At 40.8% G+C, this 19,760-nt stretch overlaps 1 protein-coding gene across 1 annotated transcript in view; it reads left to right on the top strand.

The window, feature by feature from the left end:
- The first annotated feature begins 1,091 nt into the window (after positions 1-1,091).
- Lurap1l (leucine rich adaptor protein 1 like) overlaps positions 1,092-19,760 on the top strand; it is a 42,678-nt gene continuing 24,009 nt past the window's right edge. Inside the window, exon 1 of the mRNA XM_052717519.1 lies at positions 1,092-2,204. Within this exon, the coding sequence (XP_052573479.1) occupies positions 1,914-2,204 (291 nt within the window). The 5' untranslated portion in view covers positions 1,092-1,913. The remainder of the gene's footprint in view (positions 2,205-19,760) is intronic.

The following is a 19,760-nucleotide window of genomic DNA, read 5'->3' as shown; positions in this document are numbered from 1 at the left end:
CTGGAAGAAGAGTTAACACGTGAAGTTCTGGCTTATTGACAAAACAATTTCAACAACATTGTCCATGACATGCGATATTTCATTCAGAAGGCTACGTTTTCTCTCCTTTTAAGGTTTCTTAGATGAGAGAATGATATAAACAAACTCCAAACTCATTAATCTATGTTATTTTGAATGCAGAAGCTGAATGGGAAGCGGGGCCAGAAGAACCAAGGACACAAATATCTAGTTGTCCCAGAAAAAACAAAACAAAACAAAAAACCTCAACTTTGAAATACTTCAACAGAAACCAAAAATTATAGTTTAGTGGGTAGAAAATAGTATTTTCAGCCCTCATTGACACAAATACAATGTTCAAGCTATCTTGTAACCTATGTACTTTGTACTAATTTACTTGGCAGAAGTATTGCGGATTAATAGTTTACAAAGTTGTGGGTCTTCCTAAATAGCTGAAAAATATAGGGAAATTGTCAAAGAAGACAAGTGTGATTTCACTAGTTATTCTCAGTGTTTTTCTTCCACAATTAAAGAGAAAGGATCCAGCAACTTCTCTGTTTGAAATTCAATTTGCTGCCACCTCTGTGTTTGCATATATATATATATATATATATATATATATATATATATATATATATAATAAAATCTGGCTAGTCTATTTTTCATTTTGGCTTGTGGTAGTATACTGGAATATTGCTTGAGTAATTATTATTTCACTGTACATTTTCATTAAATTTATTATTATTATTTTATTTTTCGGGACAGGGTTTCTCTGTGTAGCCTTGGCTGTCCTGGAACTCACTCTGTAGATCAGGCTGGCCTCACAGAGATCCTCCTGCCTCTGCCTCCCCAGTGCTGGGATTAAAGGCATGGGCCACCACCATCCTGCTTCATTGAATTATTGATTGATTAAACCTTTTCGGTCTTCTTTGGGGAATTATTGGGCCAGTTTTCTAATGCTAAGCGTATTGGCTTTTAGGAAGCTTGGGGGGAAAAATGACATAAAATATAGCCATCCTTCTGCCCCTAATTTTAAAAATGTGTTTGACAGGTTGTAGTTGTAGTGGGACAACTTTTAACTTAGTAACCTAATATGGGGGTACTCAGTTGAAGTAGGACTTGCAAGTCAGTTCCATAGCTTCAAGATTGAGATTTTTTTTTGCTGCTCTTCTTGTCTGTGACATACGGTACAAGGGTTGGCCCTGGTTTGGTCCACCTGCCAGCCGAGTTTAAAGTTTCCGAGGCTCAGAGGAACACAATGACTTGGATGAGACAGCCTAAATGGGGAGGACCCTGCTGCCGCAACCAGGGAGCCCTTAAACCCCAGCTAAGCTAACCATCTCTTCCTTTCTTAAATTCGTCCATACGGCATATAAACACGACGAACCCACTTCTTCCATTGACCAGAGATTTTTTTTTTCTCCCGACGATCCACGATAGTCTGATCCTTGGAGACATATGGCTGGAAAATGAAACGACCCGGGAGTGTGGCCACATCGTTTTTCTGTGTGGTGTAATACCAGATGGGCACTGTGAACGGCGCAGAGATGTGAATGGACAGTTTGAAATGGTAATTTTCCCCCATCGAGCAGGTTCCGTTGCCCTCTCCTGTCTCTTGGTATAACGTACTAGCTTTTGCCCTTCTCTGCAGTATCAATTAACTCAACTTGGAGGTGGAGTGGCCAGAGAGGAAAGAATGAAGCGATCTGGCTAATCTTGCTAGCTGCGGCGCGGCAGAACCTGGAACTGCGGCCGGGTGCAGATCTGCCGACTGCGCCCGAGGCATGGAGCGCACCGGCGCCCGCGGGGACCCAGGCCCGGCCCGGGGAGCCGACTGCTGAGCTCCAGAGTCCGCCAGGCCTCCGCCTCCTTGCGCCCTCTGCCTTGATTGTCAGTGTCGCCCCTCTTAAAGAGTCATGGAAGACGGCCCGCTGCCAGACCTCAGAGACATCGAGCTGAAGCTGGGACGCAAAGTGCCCGAGAGCCTAGCGCGCTCGCTGCGCGGGGAGGAGCCGGCGCCCCGAGAAGGGGCTGCGGACCCCAGCGGGGTTGGCGGGAGCTGCAGTAGCAGCAGCAGCTGCAGCAGCTTCGCTCCCTCTGTGTCCTCCTCCTCTTCATCCTCCCCTGCCTCTGGCTCTCCACGACGTAGCCACCCTAGCGCCCTGGAGAGGCTGGAGACCAAACTGCACGTCCTCAGGCAGGAGATGGTGAGTGCGATGCGTCAGCGGCGACCTGGGGACCAGGGGGCCTGAGACCCGGGAGGGTGGCGCAGGAGCCGGGAGAAAGGCCGGGAGGAGAGCGGGAACTCGCCTCTGGACTAGACTACAGCTAAGCTTGAACCCTGAGGACTTTGCTCGGTCACCGGGTGCTCTTGACGCTCAGTCGGCTGTACTTTCTAATAGCGTCACTCACAGCGCACCACTCTGCAGCTGCTAGCCGCGGATTCTCCCGCACCAGCCTGCCGAAGGGCCGCAGTTGCTCCGCGGGTATGGGCCTGCTGTGAGCAGTTTATGCTTTGCGTCGGTTCAAAGGGTGGTTTAGTCCAATGCACTTAAGGCAGAAATGCCTCCCAGTTGTCCGGGAGGTGGCGCGGCGGGGTCCTTGCAGACTGCCTTGGTAGTTTGCTCTCCCCCGCCCTCCCCTTGATGCAGCTGCTGCAGCTGTCCCAAGGCCACTGTAGAGTAGATTCTCCACAGCTGGTTCTGAAAACAATGGCTACTCGCCCTTGATGTGCCTATGAATGGCTTGTTTCACTGTTTTGATCCTGGAGAGCAGGTGACCCGAGCCCAGGGATTTGTTAATGACTGCCTCCTACCCTTTCCTCTAGTCCTCAATCAGCACTTGTTTTCTCTGCCATTTCTGTTAACCTCGGATTAGGACAATGGGTCAAGTAGATCTAAGACTCGTTATTCCGGATGTACTTAGTTAGACTAAGGCATTCATTCATTTGTTGGCCTTGAGCTTCTGGGCGAGTCTTAGGCTCTGCAGATCTCACTTTATCTTTACAGTGATGAGCTGATTGGAGGAAATTATCTCTTTCTAAGCCTTCTGAAGAAAATGTCCACAACCAACAGCATTTTCTACCAACTTGCAGGGGAGGAAGGTTCCAACAGTGACCCTCAGTCCTGGGGGCGGAGGAGGGGGAGTGGTTTGAGAAAGGCTTCTTACAGAGGCAGCCTATCTGTCTAAGCTCACATCTCATCTTCCTTCCAGTCTCATTTTCTGTGTTTGGAAGACACTAGTTAAAAAAAAAAAAAAAAAAAAAAAAAAAAAACAAAAAAAAAAAAAAAACAAGCAAAAAGACAGTCTTCAGAGGTCATGACCTTTTAAAACACTACAGAACATCACTCCAAAGACCCTCACTAAATCTCTAAACATGGTCTGCTTAAGGACTTCATGTCTTAAAATACTCGCTTACCACTTGAGATGTTCCCAATATTGAAATATATGATACATTTCTGCTTGTAAGAATATATATCTTTGCATCACAAATTATTTTATTGCTATTCATATTACACTAAATATGTTTAAATACACATATACAAGTTATGCTTATTAATCTCTCCAAATATTTATTAAGTAGTTACCATATCTTACTAAGCAATGAGTTCTGAAATATAAAATACAGAAGTAAGGGTCACAGCATTCAGAAGGTTGGGAAACTCTGGACATTAGAGGGTGTAAAGATTCTTGCCCCTGAGCCTGATGACCTGATACCCAGGACTCACTGGGCGAATCAGCTCCTGCAAGCCGCACTCTGACCTCCACACTAGCACTATGGTGTCACATGCACACGTATGTACACTCTCACAAATTAATCATAGTTGTAAGAACAATTTTTTTCAATGAGTTTGTCTACCAAGGGCTTTCAAATTCCTTGTGCTTATTTGCCTTTTATTTGTAGTATCGAATTCTGTAGGATGAATAAAACTGATCATTTTCAACTAAGAATATCTGCCAGACATCTATTTTTTCTAATGGAAATTTCCAAGTTGATAAAAATCCTTTTCTTTCAGCTATATCTTGCTATTTCGGATGGCCATGGTGTATCAGTTTTTTAAAAAGGATTTATTTTTGTTATACGTATAGATGTTTAGCCTTCATGAATGTCTGCACTGCATTCATACATGGTGTTCTCAAAGGCCAGAAAAGGATGTTTGACACCCCGAAACTGGAATTACAGATGGTTGTAAGTCACCATCTGGGTACTGAGAACTGAACACTGGTTCTCTGAAAGGACAAGTGCTCTTAACTGCTGAGCCATCTCTCCAGCACTCTGGCATTAATTTTTGAAAAGGCGAGTGGACAGCAACAGCAGATTGATGAAACTTCTTTATATTTTCTCTATGATGTCTCAGTGTCTGGGGACTGAGAAAAATTCATGTCAGAAAGATGCTTTGTGATATACTTTGTGTTCTAATGAAGATCACCACTGAGTAAATCTTTCAGTGGGTTCAGAAATTTAGAAGGCAGTGGAGGTATATTTCTTTGTCAACAAGGCCATCATTTCCCTCTATTTCTATGCTGTTCTTGTGGGTATCCAAAATCCTTACTTAGGTATAATTGCAAAGTGACTAACTTGTCTTATGTAGAGCTGGTTAGTAGTTTTGCTGTGAAGATGGGATGGATACAGCTCTGCAGTCCGTTTTGTCTCCTCCTAGCATCCCAAAGTACAGGAGGTAGACAACTAGCCTGGGCTCAACCTTCCCATCCTATCACCTAGCACTGAGTCAACCTCCTTAGTAGTAGGCTCAACCCCACCTCTTATTTTGAGTTATTTATAGATTGGATGGTGTATAATTATCAGGTTTTTATTTTGCTTGTCCTCACCATTCCTTCCTCAAAACACACTAGCGATGCACAAGCCTTTCCAGGGATCTCCCAGAATTAGGCATTTCTTCTTTTCCTATTAGAATATGTGAGTGTACCCTCAAGGACACAGTGCAGCAGCAGACACTTGCAGTTAGTTTCAACACCTAAGGTTTTATATACATATGATCCCATCATTATCTCTGTTATTTTCTTTAAACCCCCATATATATATATATATATATATATATATATATATATATATATATATATATATATACATATATATATTTATATCTGAGCATGATTGCATGTGTCTGGGTATGTGTGTATGTATGCAAGTGCATGTGTAGGTTGACACCATACGTCTTCCTCCATAGGTCTTCACCTTTGATATGGAGGCAGTGCTAGCCCATTTGGCTAGTCTAGCTAGCCAGCTTGTTCACTCGATTACATGAATGCATCTGGCGTTTGTGTGGATGTTAAGGATCCAGATGCTGGTCCTTACACTTGTGCAGCAAGCACATTTCCCATTGAACGCCTCTGAACTATCTCTTCATCTCTGTCACCTCTTTTTATTCCTCCATGGATAACATCTTTCATTCTGGTCTTTAAACATTGTAGCCACTGCTCTCAGAGATCAGGGAGGTAGTTTATGAAGCAGAAAATCGAGTGAAGAGACTGAAGAAGGGTAGGAAGCTGTTTCCGGCCAAACTCCTTGAAGTTGAAACCGTTCTTAGCAATACACATGTTGCCACATGTAAGGAAAATATTGGTGAAGACACTGGCAAGCATAATTGGATACAATAGACCAATTCTAAGTCATTTCAGGATTTCTTTTGCAGGGGAAGGAACCAAGATTTCAATGAGAATAGTTCTTATTTTGAATTTAGAGATTAAGGCATTGACAATATAAGAAAGGAATGTAAAATTACACATGAAATTTCTTATGAAACTAGAGGTAGGTGCTGGGCCTCTGATACATAATCTACTCAATAAGCCTGTGAATGCTGGCAGCATTTGGGAGGCAGAGGCATGAAACCGGCTTTCTCTTTTGGGCCACCCAGTTAAAATAATATTCTACCACAGAGGCAGGCAGATATCTGTGAGGTCCAGGCCAGCCATTGGGTAGCAGTGAGACCTTGTCATAAAAAACAAAAACAAAAACAAAAGTGAAACACCACAAAATAAATAGATGAATGAACAACATCTGCCCAATAGTATTTGTTCACTACTTTTCAGTTCATTTTAGTGTGTGTCATAGCATTTGTACCTCAGGTTAGACTATAACAAAGGAAATATTCTCATCCACAGTTTGAAAACAATTTTTTTTTCTTGGCATAGAGATGGGTTGAGGACACAGACTAAGGTCACACGGTTAACTAGTGACCAGTACCATCACTTGGACTCACGGTAGCTGATTCCATGTAGTCTTTTTCCCTACACTAGTCTGTATTCCAGAAATTTCTTTTAAAAAATGGTTTAGCTCTGTAAATCTGTGATATCTCAGTACCTCATGAAATGATAAAGCCACAAAACAAGCCCTGAGGATATATGGTAGGGTTGTTGGAAGGATGGATTCTTTTATCAATTAGCAATTACGTCTGTGTTACTCCTGCCTTTGGCCTTAGGGATCTAGAACAAAATGCCATCCTTAAACACTCAGTCTTGGGGCCCTTGAGACGGCTCAGTGTGTAAGGGCCCTTGGCTCTCAGTCTGACGACCTGAGCTCAAGCTTGGAACCTACATGGAGAAGGAGCTGACTATCTCTAATAGTTGTCTTCTGACCTGCACACACACACACACACACACACACACACACACACACACACACCACACACACACACAACACACACCCACCCACCACACACACACACACACACACACACACACACACACACACACACCAGGGTACATGCCATGACCCTCATACACATCATGTACGTATACATATACAATAATATGTTTTATTTTTATCTGTCTGTTTGTTTTTAAAGTAAGTTTTGAGAGACTGTGGACTTTGTTTGGATTCTGTTTTGGAGCTTTCTTTCCACAGTATACAAAAAGACTCATTTTGAAGAGTTTAAAAATGAGGGCTTCACTGGTTATTAAATATGACTACACTTTATAATCTCATAATATCTGAAATCTTCTTCCAATAAATATAAATAATGTCTATCATTTTTCGAGCACTTAGTAATCTAGTGTATACCATACTCTTTCTTTACAAGTTATTCAAGAGATTGTTGTACTGTTTCAAAATGTCTGTGTCATACATCTAACTTGAGAACAAAAACCATTTCCATTGATGTACCCTGTAGTGAGTTTAAAACACAGAAGATAATGGTGGCAATCAGCAAAGGGTAGGAAATAGAAGTTACAAGGGGTCTAATGTATATTCCTAAGCTTGCCTATCTAGAGGAGCTGGAAAATCAAAGTGTTTCGTGGACTAGGACATGCACTGACTGTGGAAGTGACAATCTGGATCCCAGTCAGGGCCATCTCAAGTGGAGACACTTTGCAGTCTTTATGTAGGGTGGTGCCATTGTGAAAGCTGACTTGAAAACACTGTGTCCTGATTTCCATATCTGGGGCCATAGTTTGCAGATTTCAATATCTGTGAGCATAGAAATCTGAAGGTAGTTAACTTAGACTTTCTTACTATAACACAGTCAGATGCTGCAACTGATTGTCAACTTTTGTTTTAATAAAGTTTTCAGAGCAATACCTTGGACTCGACACAAATACACATATAAAGAAAAATGGGGCTCAAGAAGCACCCCAGCAGTTAAGAGCAATTGCTACTTCTGCAGAGAACTCAGTTTCGGGTTACTAGCACCCATGTACATATGTACATGCAGGCAAAACATTCAAACACATCAAATAAAATAAATAAAGCTAAAATTTTTTGAAAAACAAATTCATAAATGGTACTGGAACACAATTTAAAAGTGTTTGAAAAAAAATCTTGAAAACAGATTTGTATTTGACTTTTATGGAGACTTTTCTTACTGAGTTTTGCTATGTTCCTGCCATTTTAAATGGCTTCTTTGCTTTTGTAACTTAAAAAACAAAAAACAAAACAAAAACTTCAAAATTCCCTGAAAAGTAGACTTTAATTTCATTAAATTAACTTCGAATTTGCTTCGGGTACACTTCAGTGTGGGCAAGGAGACTTTTATCACTTAGATCCCTTCAGGTAGATGCTGGGAAGTGGAAGGTGTTTTCTTTAATGAGTTCTCAAGATGGTTGGAAAGATAAAGTGGGAAAATAATTTGGTCTGAAAAAGATCACAAACCAACATGTCAGCCGGTGCCAGATGCCACACTGGAGACCAGGGAGCCTGGCTGTGGAGGTGACTCATGAGGATGAGCCCCTCAGGTGGCAACCATGCAAATTAAGGGTGTAACCTAGGGATAAAGACCTGAAGGACAGCTAGTTCCCAGCAGTAGCTGTTGTTAGGTCTCAAACATGGGACAAAGAGTTGAGGTGCCAATTTAACATATCAAAGTGGACCTGGATGCCAGGTTCTCCCTGCATCCCCCAGGCCCTACCTGTCATAGGGTATGGCTGGAATACCCAGCACCTATCCTGAACTTCTCCAGTCCAGAGGCTGGAATGCCTTATTCCAGCTGCCCTTCCCTATATAATCCAACCATTTTGTTTACTTGGTCTTTTGTCTACCCTTTAACCTCCTGGGCTCTTGATCTGACTCTCCCCTTCCCACCTCTCCTCACATGGCTCAGGGTCAGGCTCACCCTGGACTCTCCCAGATGTCCCTGAATCTGGTTATACTCTCCCTTTAATCTACAATAAACTTTCTCCTCTACCATACCTAGAGGCAGTCATGTCCTTTTGTTTTTATTTCTTTATTGGAGTCAGCTGCTTCTGTCATTTTGCCACAGAATGTTAGCATTCTTAATGTAATAAGTAAATCTTCTGAGATATGCTTCCTTAAGGAGTGGCACTAAGGTTGACGTTAGCCCAAATGCCATTTTGCTATAAGTTCATAGAAGGTAAATATATAACTTGAAAACCATCACATTTCCACAAACTAATGTCCTACCCAAAACTGAAGAATGTGCTTTGGAATTATTGACACAGATAAAGAACATTTTCTTAAATTTTAAAAAAATTACGTGTAGTGTGTGTGTGTGTGTGTGTGTGTGTGTGTGTGTGTGTGTGTGTGTGTGTGTGTGATAGAGGACAACTTGTAGGAATCAATTTTCTACCAAGTAGGTCCTGGAGATTTAACTCAGGTTATCAAAGCTGCTGCTGGGCTATCTTGCTCATCCAAAATGCACCTTTCTTTCTTTCTTTCTTTCTTTCTTTCTTTCTTTCTTTCTTTCTTTCTTTCTTTCTTTCTTTCTTTCTTTTTTCTTTTTTCTTTTTTCTTTCCTTCTTCTTCTTCTTCTTCTTCTTCTTCTTCTTCTTCTTCTTCTTCTTCTTCTTCTTCTTCTTCTTCTTCTTCTTCTCTCTCTCTCTCCCTCCCTTTTTTTGAGACAGAGTCTCACTGTGTAACCCTGGCTAGCCTCAAACTCACGGAGTCACAACTACTTGTGCCTCTCAAGTGCTCTAGTTAAAGGAATGTACTACCACACCTCTCCTAAGAACATTTTCTGGAAGAAAAGAACTTTCTTCCTTTCTGGTTGCATAACAGAAGCATGCTGCATTGTTTAAAAGATACTACAAATTGTGTGGGGATCTGAAACTCATAGTGCCTGCCCATCCTGTGCTGACATAAAAATAAACCTCCTGCTGGGCGGTGGTGGCGCACGCCTTTGATCCCAGCACTCGGGAGGCAGAGCCAGGCGGATCTCTGTGAGTTCGAGGCCAGCCTGGGCTGCCAAGTGAGTCCCAGGAAAGGCGCAAAGCTACACAGAGAAACCCTGTCTCGAAAAAACCAAAAAAAAAAATAAATAAATAAAAAAAAAATAAACCTCCTATCATCTTCCATTGAAGTGAGTCACCTTTAAAAGATGTTTTCCTGCATCAAGACTTGAGTTTTTAAAGACACAACTGTGGAACTGGGGTTCCTGGGGAAAGTCTTTGGAATTCCTTAACAATAGTTAGTGTCAGTCAGAGGCATTGGGTCTCCTGGACCCACTGGAACTGGAGGTACAGAGAGTTGTGAGCCATCATGTAGGTGATGGGAACCAAATCTCTGAAAGAGCAATAATTACTCATAACAGCAGAGCTGTCTCCCAGACCCTTGTTTTTTCTTTCAATTCCACACTTTTGCTATTGACTTTTGCCCTCTACTTTGGCAGAGCCTTGGTAGATTTCAGAAGGGGCTTTTAAACACAGGCAGGATCTGGGAAGGTGGCACAATCCATAAAGTGCTTTCTGAGCAAGCCTGAGGACCTGAGTTTAGAGCTTCCCCAGTAAAGCCCACCCTCGGGCGGGGTGGGGTGTAGGACAGAGAGAGGAGCATCCATGCAGTTTGCTGGCCCCATAGTCTAGTTAAGTTAGTGAATTCCAGGTTCTCTGCAGGACCCTGTTCCCCAAATATGGTGGAGAACAATAGAGAAAATCACTCAATATTGATCTCTGTTGGAGAGAGAGGAGAGAGAGAGAGAGAGAAATGGATGAATGAGTGAATGAATTGAACACAAACTGGAGCTCCAGACGAATCTAAAGCAAGTTTTGATACCAGGAGTACCAGCGTGAAGAGATTTTTAATACATCAGAGTCTTACTATACAGCCCTAGCTGGTGTGTAAATGTCTATGCAGACAAGACTGCCATTGAACTCACAGGGATCCACCTGACTCTGCATCCAGAGAACTGGGGTTAAAGGCATGTGCCATCATGCTCAGCTATATTCATGACTCTTAGCAGCTCATGATGCAGCTATTTTTCTAGGTTCAACCAATCAATAATCTATCAATCATCTGTTTGTCTGTCTGTCTCATCTATATCTGTTCATCTGTCTATCGTCTATCTACCTATCATCTATCATACATACATGTTGCTTTAAAGGATACTTAGGGTGTTGTGATTATGTTGTGCCATTAGAGACTAATAGCAACAAAATTTGATGCTTGTTTGGAAAGAGAAGAGAGTGCCAATGTGCTGCCTTGTACACTGGAAGAAATGGTCACTGATGCTTTGCTGTGGGTGGGGTGTAAAAGTACCTTGATGAGCTTGATATTATTATTTAAAAAAAAAAAAACAAAATGTACTCCCTTTATAACCTACTAATTCTGGCATCAGCAGTGCTGCAGAAATTTATCCAAAAGAAATCATCATAAATTTGTGTAAAAGTACCTAAATTGGTGTGTACATTTATCACTGTGTGTCATTACTAAAATCCCAACAAAACAGAGATAGTTCAATTTGTTTAGCATTTGCCTAATGAACCAGAGTTAAATCCCAAGAACGCACATAAAAATGCCTGGCATGATGGTGCATGATTGTAATCCCAGAGCTAGAAAGAAAGACCAAGGAGGATCCTGGCTAGCCAGTCTAACTTACTTCACCATTTCCTGGACACTGAGAAGCCCTGTGTTAAAGGAAGCATATGGCATTCTCGAGGATGACAGAGGTTGGTTTTCCTCCATATGTCTGCACAACACACATGCCCTTGCCTATGAAAACACGTGCAACATGTATACCCTCATACAAACGTGTACATTAAAAAAGAGAGCTGAATAATCTAAATCATCAATAGTGACAAGTAGGTTATATATGTACACAAGATAGAAATTTTGAGCTATTATTAATATAGTGAGTATTGTTGACATTTAATATTATTAATATGTTCTAAATTTATGGACTAGAGAAGTTGATTATATACACATATTATATTGGTTAGAGTTTTCTAGAGGAGCAGAACCAATAGAATGAATATATACTGTACTCGCTTGCTTTCTGTTGCTATGAAAAGACACATGACGGGCTGGAGAGATGGCTCAGAGGTTAAGAGCACCGACTGCTCGTTCAGAGGTCCTGAGTTCAATTCCCAGCACCCACATGGTGGCTCACAACCATCTGTAATGAGATCTGGCACCCTCTTCTGTATACATAATAAATAAAATCTTTAAAAAAAAAAAGAAAAGACACATGATCAAAAGCAACTTAGGGAGGGAAGGGGTTGTTTCTTCTCACAGCTTGTAGTCCATCATGAGAAGTCAGGGCAGGAACTCAAGGCAGGAACCTGAAGGCAGGAACTGAAGCAGAGGCCATGGAGAAGCATTCCTTCGTCTCCACAGCTTGCTCAGCTTTCTTTTTTATACAATCCAGGACCACCTACCCAGGGCTGGAATCACCCAGAGTGAGCTGGGCCCTCCCACATCAATCCTGAATCAAGAAAGTGCCCCCGGATTTATAGGCCAGTCTGATGGGGAGGCAACTCCTCAATTGAAATCCTTTCTTCCTAGCTTGTGTCAAATTGACAACAAACAAACATACGGCACAACTGAACCCTGTCAACCTGACACACAAACATATCTCTATTAAATCATAATCCTTGCCTGTTTATCCCCAAGATATGATGTTAACATCATACTATAAACCATCAAAAGTCCCACAATCTTTAAAATTCAAACACAAAAATTTAAAAGTGCAGTCTCTTTAAAATACCTAAAGTCTCTCAACTGTGGGCTCCTATAAAATTAAAACAACAACAACAAAGAAATTAAATAATTTCTTCCTTCAAGTGGGAAGAACCTAGTCAGGCGGTGGTGGCGCACACCCTTAATCCCAGTACTTGGGAGGCAGAGGCAGGCAGATCTCTGAGTTTGAGGCCAGCCTGGGCTACCGAATGAGTTCCAGGAAAGATGCAAAGTTACACAGAGAAACCCTGTCTCGAAAAAACCGAAAAAAAAAAAATAAGAGGGAAGAACCAGGGACAGTCATAAACAAATGCAAGCAAAGCAAAAGTCAAAAAGTGTAAATAAAACAACTCTGTGGCCAGCATCCGGGCCACTCTGAGTGAGTAATGATGGGATTAATAAGTACTCTGAGGTAGTAGCAAAACATTCCACCCAGTGCTCACGATAGCCTGAGTACTGCTGGCTTGAGTAGTTGAGGAAAAAGCATTAGTCCCACTGAAAACGATTGAATAAAGGCTTTTAGAGAGAAAAATAGTCCTTGTCAAGACTAGAGGATTAGAAATAATTAAGGGCACAGAAAAGCTTCTTTTTAGGCTGATACATGACTCATGGACGAGAATCAGAACCTGCACTTTGGTCCTCTGTCGCTACCATGTGACTCTAAAATCGAACTGCAGAGATAACACACTTAGATCCGTGATTTTAGTCACACTTAAAACTTAATGAGTTATAGGCAGATAAAGTCTGAACTGACGAAAATCTTTCTAGTGGGAAATAAAGTTATTGTTCAAAAGGTTCATGAACCTCTGGTAAAAAGGTTTCCATGGGGTGAAAGTCTGACAAAATTACACAGATGTGACTTCATGTGACACGCTCCTGGTGTGGCAGTGTCAGATCCTGTATCCTACAGTATAGTCAATTCTAGGTCACCGCTATGACCAATCAGTTTGATGCTTGTGTTTCCCAAAGGCCTAGCCATTTACTTAGGGCTAAATGTGAATTCAAGTCTACCTCAGTCGGTTTCCAGCTTTCATGTGTGGAGTGCACCAGCACTGCCTCCTTCGCCTACCTCCTTTGGCTGACACCAGCCAGACCCAGGCATTTGGAACGAGGCTTTCGATTAGAGAGCACAACATCTTTCTGCTGTCTGTGATTGTGGTAATAGGCATAAGACACTAAAATGACTATTTCCTACCTGCTTTGAAAGAGTGTTAGGGAATTTGTACTTGGTTGTAGGTCCCACGCTGTCCTCACCTGCAGCCAATCTCAGCAGCCATGTGCCTAAGAGTGTTCACAGAGCACAGCATGGAACGGAGTTGCTCTTCCTTGCCTGTGTACAGAGAGCACATGCATCCAGTTCTGCCGTCGTATCATGCTCTGTAATGATATTTTGAGGTTTCAGGGTAAAGAGACAATTTAACATACCACACACTATACACATTACCCCCCCCCAACACTCACACAAAGATTAGAATTCATATAATTTGGTACACATAGACAAATACAGATGTACTGTGCAAATTTTTGCACATTTTTAACTGAAAATGAGTAATCATTTAATTTGATAGCCTCACTTGAGAGCTAGGTAGCATTAGAGTATGAATTCTCTGACTGTCCTTGGCTTGGTGGTCAGTCTGGAACTAGGACATTACAAGGGCAGTGTGGCTGGGGCACATTGTATCTGAGGTGTTTAAAACAACAAACTGGTAGTGACCTTCACATAAGTAAGGTCCACATGGGAAAGATGAGTGAATAGAAAGAGGAACACTAGATTTCTTGAATGTTCTCTATAGGATCATAATATTGGTACAAGTTTCGATGAATCAATCTATTTGTGTATGTGTGTCTTCATTTAAAACTGTATTAATTAGAAAGATTTTAAATGGTCATCACATAATGTAGTGTTGTAACTAAAGCGGGAACTGTATATTCCCTTCTGGATATTTTTGTCTGCACACAGCTGTGTGAATACTGCCTTTCCCATCAGTCTCTGCCTTTTGAGAAGTACCACTGCCTGGAATTTTCCTGCCTATAATCAGTCTTTCTAATTCAAATCCTCTACAGGAAAAATTCTAAATATGCAGCATGCATTTAAAAATAATGTTTTTTTTTTAATATTTTAGTCTTCTCATAAGAGTTGTGAAAAACTGGGCCCAAACCAATGCATTGTACTTACCCTGTGTCCCTTAAACCTTCTCATTCTCTTCCTTCTCCCACTTTCTACACATACCACATGTGCGCGTGCACACGCACGTAAACATTTTTAAATCCCTAAAGACTGCAAGTATGATTGATATTGCTGTGCTGCTATGATTCTCAATAACTTAGTGAGTACTTCCCAAGGCAGACATTCATTTGCAAGGGGGTTGGGGTGGGTGTCTTTTTTTCTCTCCTGTGTCTGTTGCACAATAATGAAACAATTGCTGGCTTATTTAACTCTTTTCCACTGAATTCAAATTTGCCCTTAGAAGTTTTTGTGATGGAACACCTCTAGGACCTGCCTCACAGAAGGCTACCAGAGACCAGTGTTCAATCAATGGTTCTCAACCTGTAGGTTGCCACACCCAAATGGGTTGCATATCAGATATTTACATTATAATTTATAGCAGTAGTAAAATTACAGTTATGAAATAGCAAGGAAAATAATTTTATGGTTGGGGGCACCACAACGTAAAAAGACTGTATTAAAGGGTCACAGCATTAGGAAGGTTGAGCACTCCTGAGTTAGATGATACAAGTTGGTCTGCCTAAAGCATGAGAATGGCCTCAGAACAGCATGCCAGAAATTTCTCTTCCTGCTTGGTTTGTGCCAGTTCTGTCCCAGAAAGTCCAATCTTCACTAAAGCATTCAATCCATGTGAAATCTTGAAAGGCTAATGGGAAGATTTTGCTCTACAGAAGGTATTCAGTAATTATCATTTGAATGAAAGATAAAGGAACAACATCATCCCCTTGTGTTTAAACAGAATGAGTAGTCTGTGAGCTGTTTTGTTAGGCAAGTTACAGAGAGGGAGGTACTCAAACCAAAGAAGCAACTTGCTTGATTATAAGCCATCACCATATCAACCTATACATGTCGTAGTAATTCATACCAAGGGAAAATGAAATCTCTATTCTCCATTGCTGTGCTGGGACCTAGATGAAACTATTTGCTCAGATGTCTGCATTGATTTAGGTTCCTGTTACGAGTTCTGAGTATGGCTGTCAGAGCTTTCCATGTCTTCCTTGGCGCCAGTAATCAAGTGGGCCAAAGGGACTCTTGCCTGCTCTGCTCTGTGACTGTTACACATAGCCATTCACAGTTAGTCAACTCTCTTAGGAGCAATAGCAAAGGCTCAAGTTGCTGAGTTGGAAATGGAGATACAGAAATGGAGAGAGTTCACACTGATAAAGACAGGCCAGCTTTCCCACTTCCAGAACTGGTTGTTCCAGGTGTAAGGGCTTGGCCAATATAAATAGAGGAAATGCATTTCCATTTACACTCTGATTCCAAAAGTCCAGCATCACTACTGGGAATGCTCTGCAGTTTCACCACATGAAGTGTTGGGTCATGTTTGTTTGCATTCAGTCTCGAGACAAACGGATTCCATTTGGATTTCACCCAATTCTTACAGAGGAATGTACTGTTAGGACTTTTTTTTTTTTTTTATCACTGACTCGGTTTTGTTGCAGTAAAATGAAGCAACTTGTATTTCCAAATCCTCACTTCTTGTTGGATCAGACACAGATGAAAACTCACCAGCACACCATTTAACAGTGTAAATATGTTCCCTAGATGGGGCTTTGTATCTCCACCTCAGGAAATGTTTCAATAGAAGGCATGAAGTAAACACAGCACATATTTTTAGGTATTGGCAGTATCATTTCCTGTGATAAGCCCCATAAGCAATACAGGTAACACTGGAGACATAAGGTTCAAGTAATTTACAAGTGAATCAGGTAATAAGGCGTGGGGCTACTATTAAACAATTTAATTTCTATGGTATTGAAAATTTGTGTCAAAGCTCAAAGGTCTCATGATTTGTAATAAAGTGTATGTTTTTTATAAAGAAAATTATTTCATAGCTGTTTATCTGATGCTGGGCCCAGGAGCTATACATCTGTATCTTAATTTGCAACTGGAGCCCCATTTCTCTTCTTCAGCCCCTTCCAAGTGTTCTATCCTCTTGTCATCTGCAGGCTTAGCTCCCTTTGCCTGGCTGGCTCTTCACTCCCTTCCCATCTTAACTCCCACCTTACAGGTAGTTAATTCCAACTTATTATAATGACGGTCAGATGATTCAATACATTTTACTTAGTATTGCTTTTGATTTTTCTTCCTTTTTGGATCTCTCAATAGATGACACATTCTCTCACAGCTAGAACCACATTTAGTTTATTCACCTTTAGAATTTAACAGAGTACAAGAGTTCAGTATTAGAAACAGATTAATAATAAAATAGCTCATTTGCTAGATTACCCCTCTGAGGAGGAGCTTGGAAGGGTAACAGCTGATTCAGAGGTGTGATTGTTTAAATAGCTTGAGCAAATTGGAGGTAGGGGGAAGCATGAATTAACTGTGAAACCTTAATGACCGAGACAGATGTATGGCTGTGTTAAGAGTTAATGAAAATGAGATTAATAAAAAGGTGGGATAATCTTAAATGAGAGAGTGCCAGACTAAGAAGTTTTTGTATGGCTGAATAGATGACAATGACCAATTATAGTTGCTGTTTTAGAGAATTTATACAATTCAGATGGGGTGTTTTTGCATGCTTGCTCATTTTCTTTTATTTCTTTTCTTCAGAGAAAAACAGTTTCCATGTGTTTTGTATCTAGTATCTTGAAAAGACATACCTTTGAACTTTCCATAACAAGAAAACATTGTTGATTATTGAGGAATAAAATGTGCAGTAAAGTAAAACATGACAGCATATTTTTGGAACAAGAATAGAAGCAAAATAGGACTATTAAACTTTTATATGATACAAATATTTCAAAAATATTTGTTTTCTTCCTATTGACTATAATCCCACTATTATAATGATTTTGTAGTTTCATAATATGATGTCAATAAATTAAAGTTGCCCAGGTTACCTTATTAAAGTTTTCTAGAGAAAAATTAAATGTTTCAATCATCCTAATGATGTAGATTCATAATTCTCCACTAATAGCGGGAGCAAAAAGATGATTATGCTGCTCAGACTGCATCATTTTATTAGTGGCATTTTCATTTTATTTGGGTGTTTTTCCTCTGTAGTTGTTTTTATTGTAGAAGATATGTTTCGTCATGTCTATCTTTACCTTTTTGGGAGCCAAGTCCTTTGCTTGATTTTTTTTTTTTTTACAAGTTTTCCCCATGTAACTGTCCTTTAAAAAAAGATTTATTTTATGTGTACAAATGTTTTGCCTGCACATATGTCTATGCAGTACTGGCATGCCTGGTGGCTACAGAGGTCAAGAGTGGGTTTGGGTGATCTGGAGCCGTAGTTACAGATGGTTGTGAGCCATCCTATGGATACTAGGAATTGAACCTGGGTCCTCTGGAAGAGCAGCCAGTGCTCTTAAGCTCCAAGCCATCTCTCCGGCCTCTCTATGTGACTGTCTTAAACATTATCGTTTGTGTGACCTGAAAAATTGTCTCTTGTGTGTGCATTCCTATAATACTACATATTTAACTTGTTTCTTAGATTTTCATTTTGATGAATAGTTTTTAAATTTCATATGTTCAAATAATTCCTAGCTCAAGGAATCAATGTCACCGCTTCTACATGATTTTCAAATTCTTGGAGTTTTCTCTTGTCACATCGAATCTTTTCTATAAAAGAGTACATGCATGTACAGCATGTTTCCAGAGTTCTTTCATAGGGCAGAGTAGCAGGTTAAGCTTCAGAGCCACCGAGAATAAGACCTGAGTCTCATTCCCACTGATGCACAGGAGAATGACTTCTTCCAAGTTGTAATTTCTACCATTTAGTGATTTAAGATTAGGGGGAGGAAATGCATTGAGGTATTAGTTGTAGTTATGATCCTAAAGCTGGTTAAAGACAACTTGTTTTGTCTGTCCTGTTGTTTATTGTTGTTGGGATATATCCCAGTCAGCATGAAAGCCACCTTGAAAATTAAAGAAATTTCTCGGTGACATTATAAAACAAAACTACTAGGAAGACAGCCCAACCCTCCACTGTCTTTGCAGTGCATGGCTGGCATCAGCTGGAGCTGTACTGAAGGGAACTATGCCTCTGCAGAATTCAGTACATCGCTGCGGGTGCTCCTTTACCCTGCTTCCCTGGCAGTGGACTCCGATAATTGCAAATCAGCAAGGAAGCTGAGCCTGCTGTTACTGGAGAGAAAAAAAAAAGCAATGGGAATCATAGTCTGATTGCCGTATAGATGCAGCACAGCCAAAACCAAGACAAGTTCCACATTCAGTTTGTAATCATGCTCCTGAAGCAGAGGCGAAGACCCTGGCCACAGAACCAGGTTGTTTTACTGACATTAGAGGAGTCTAGATGCAATACAGATTAGATTTTTTTCCAAAACTGTGTCCTCCAAGATCTTAATTGGCATAAATGCAACTCCTATTCCTGTGAGCAGCTGTGTGAAAGATGAGCTTTTGTTGTTGGACTTTGTCTTTTCGTTCCTGTGTTCAAATGGAGGGGAAGTGTGGTGGTTTTGTTTTAAATTAGGAATTTGTGTAAGGACTTTTGTGTAAGAGTTTTTATTTGACTTAGCAGAGAGAAATCAAATCAACCTAACAAATTTTTTTTTTAATGTATACCCTAGAGAAAACATATAATTTTGTGATGAAGAACACTATGTGATGAAGAACGCTACATAACAAAATCCAGCCATTCAGTTTTCACTGTGTGGGCACCTGTTTTATCTATTGTGGAACCACCTCCATGTGATAGTGGAATTCCCATTACTCCAGAGCAGTAATTTAATGTTACTAATGCCCACAGAAATGAGCAGACTTGGATCTAAAGGTGTCTCTGCAGTCTCATAGTTGAGTCAGAGTTTTACACGTTAGTTATTTCCCCTATGTCTGCATTATAATAACAGGCATGTAAAAATATAAAATTGCAAATGAAAAATTTCAGGTCACATTAGACTAGGGAATCACAGGAGCAAGAATTGTATACTTGGAATTAGGAACTGAGGTCTGGACATGTCTTGATGAATACATTATGTGCCATCTGCTCTAATAATTCTTGCCACCAACTGACATATTCTGCAGTAGTGTAGCAGGTTCCTGTCTACAGTTCTCTGATGTTTGTTTATGAATTTTCTACCTGGAGAAGACCAACACTATGACATGAAACACCCTTGCCAACTGAGAGTCTCGTATTTTTGTAGGACACATAAAAGCTGTGGGTAAATTAGGAGCCTGCTCAGCCCGTCTTGCTTGGATTGCTTC

Source organism: Peromyscus californicus, unplaced genomic scaffold (assembly GCF_007827085.1).
Source record: "Peromyscus californicus insignis strain IS unplaced genomic scaffold, ASM782708v3 Scaffold_5__1_contigs__length_169319896, whole genome shotgun sequence".
Taxonomy (NCBI): Eukaryota; Metazoa; Chordata; class Mammalia; order Rodentia; family Cricetidae; genus Peromyscus; species Peromyscus californicus.
This window is presented reverse-complemented; position numbering and strand designations above follow the sequence as displayed.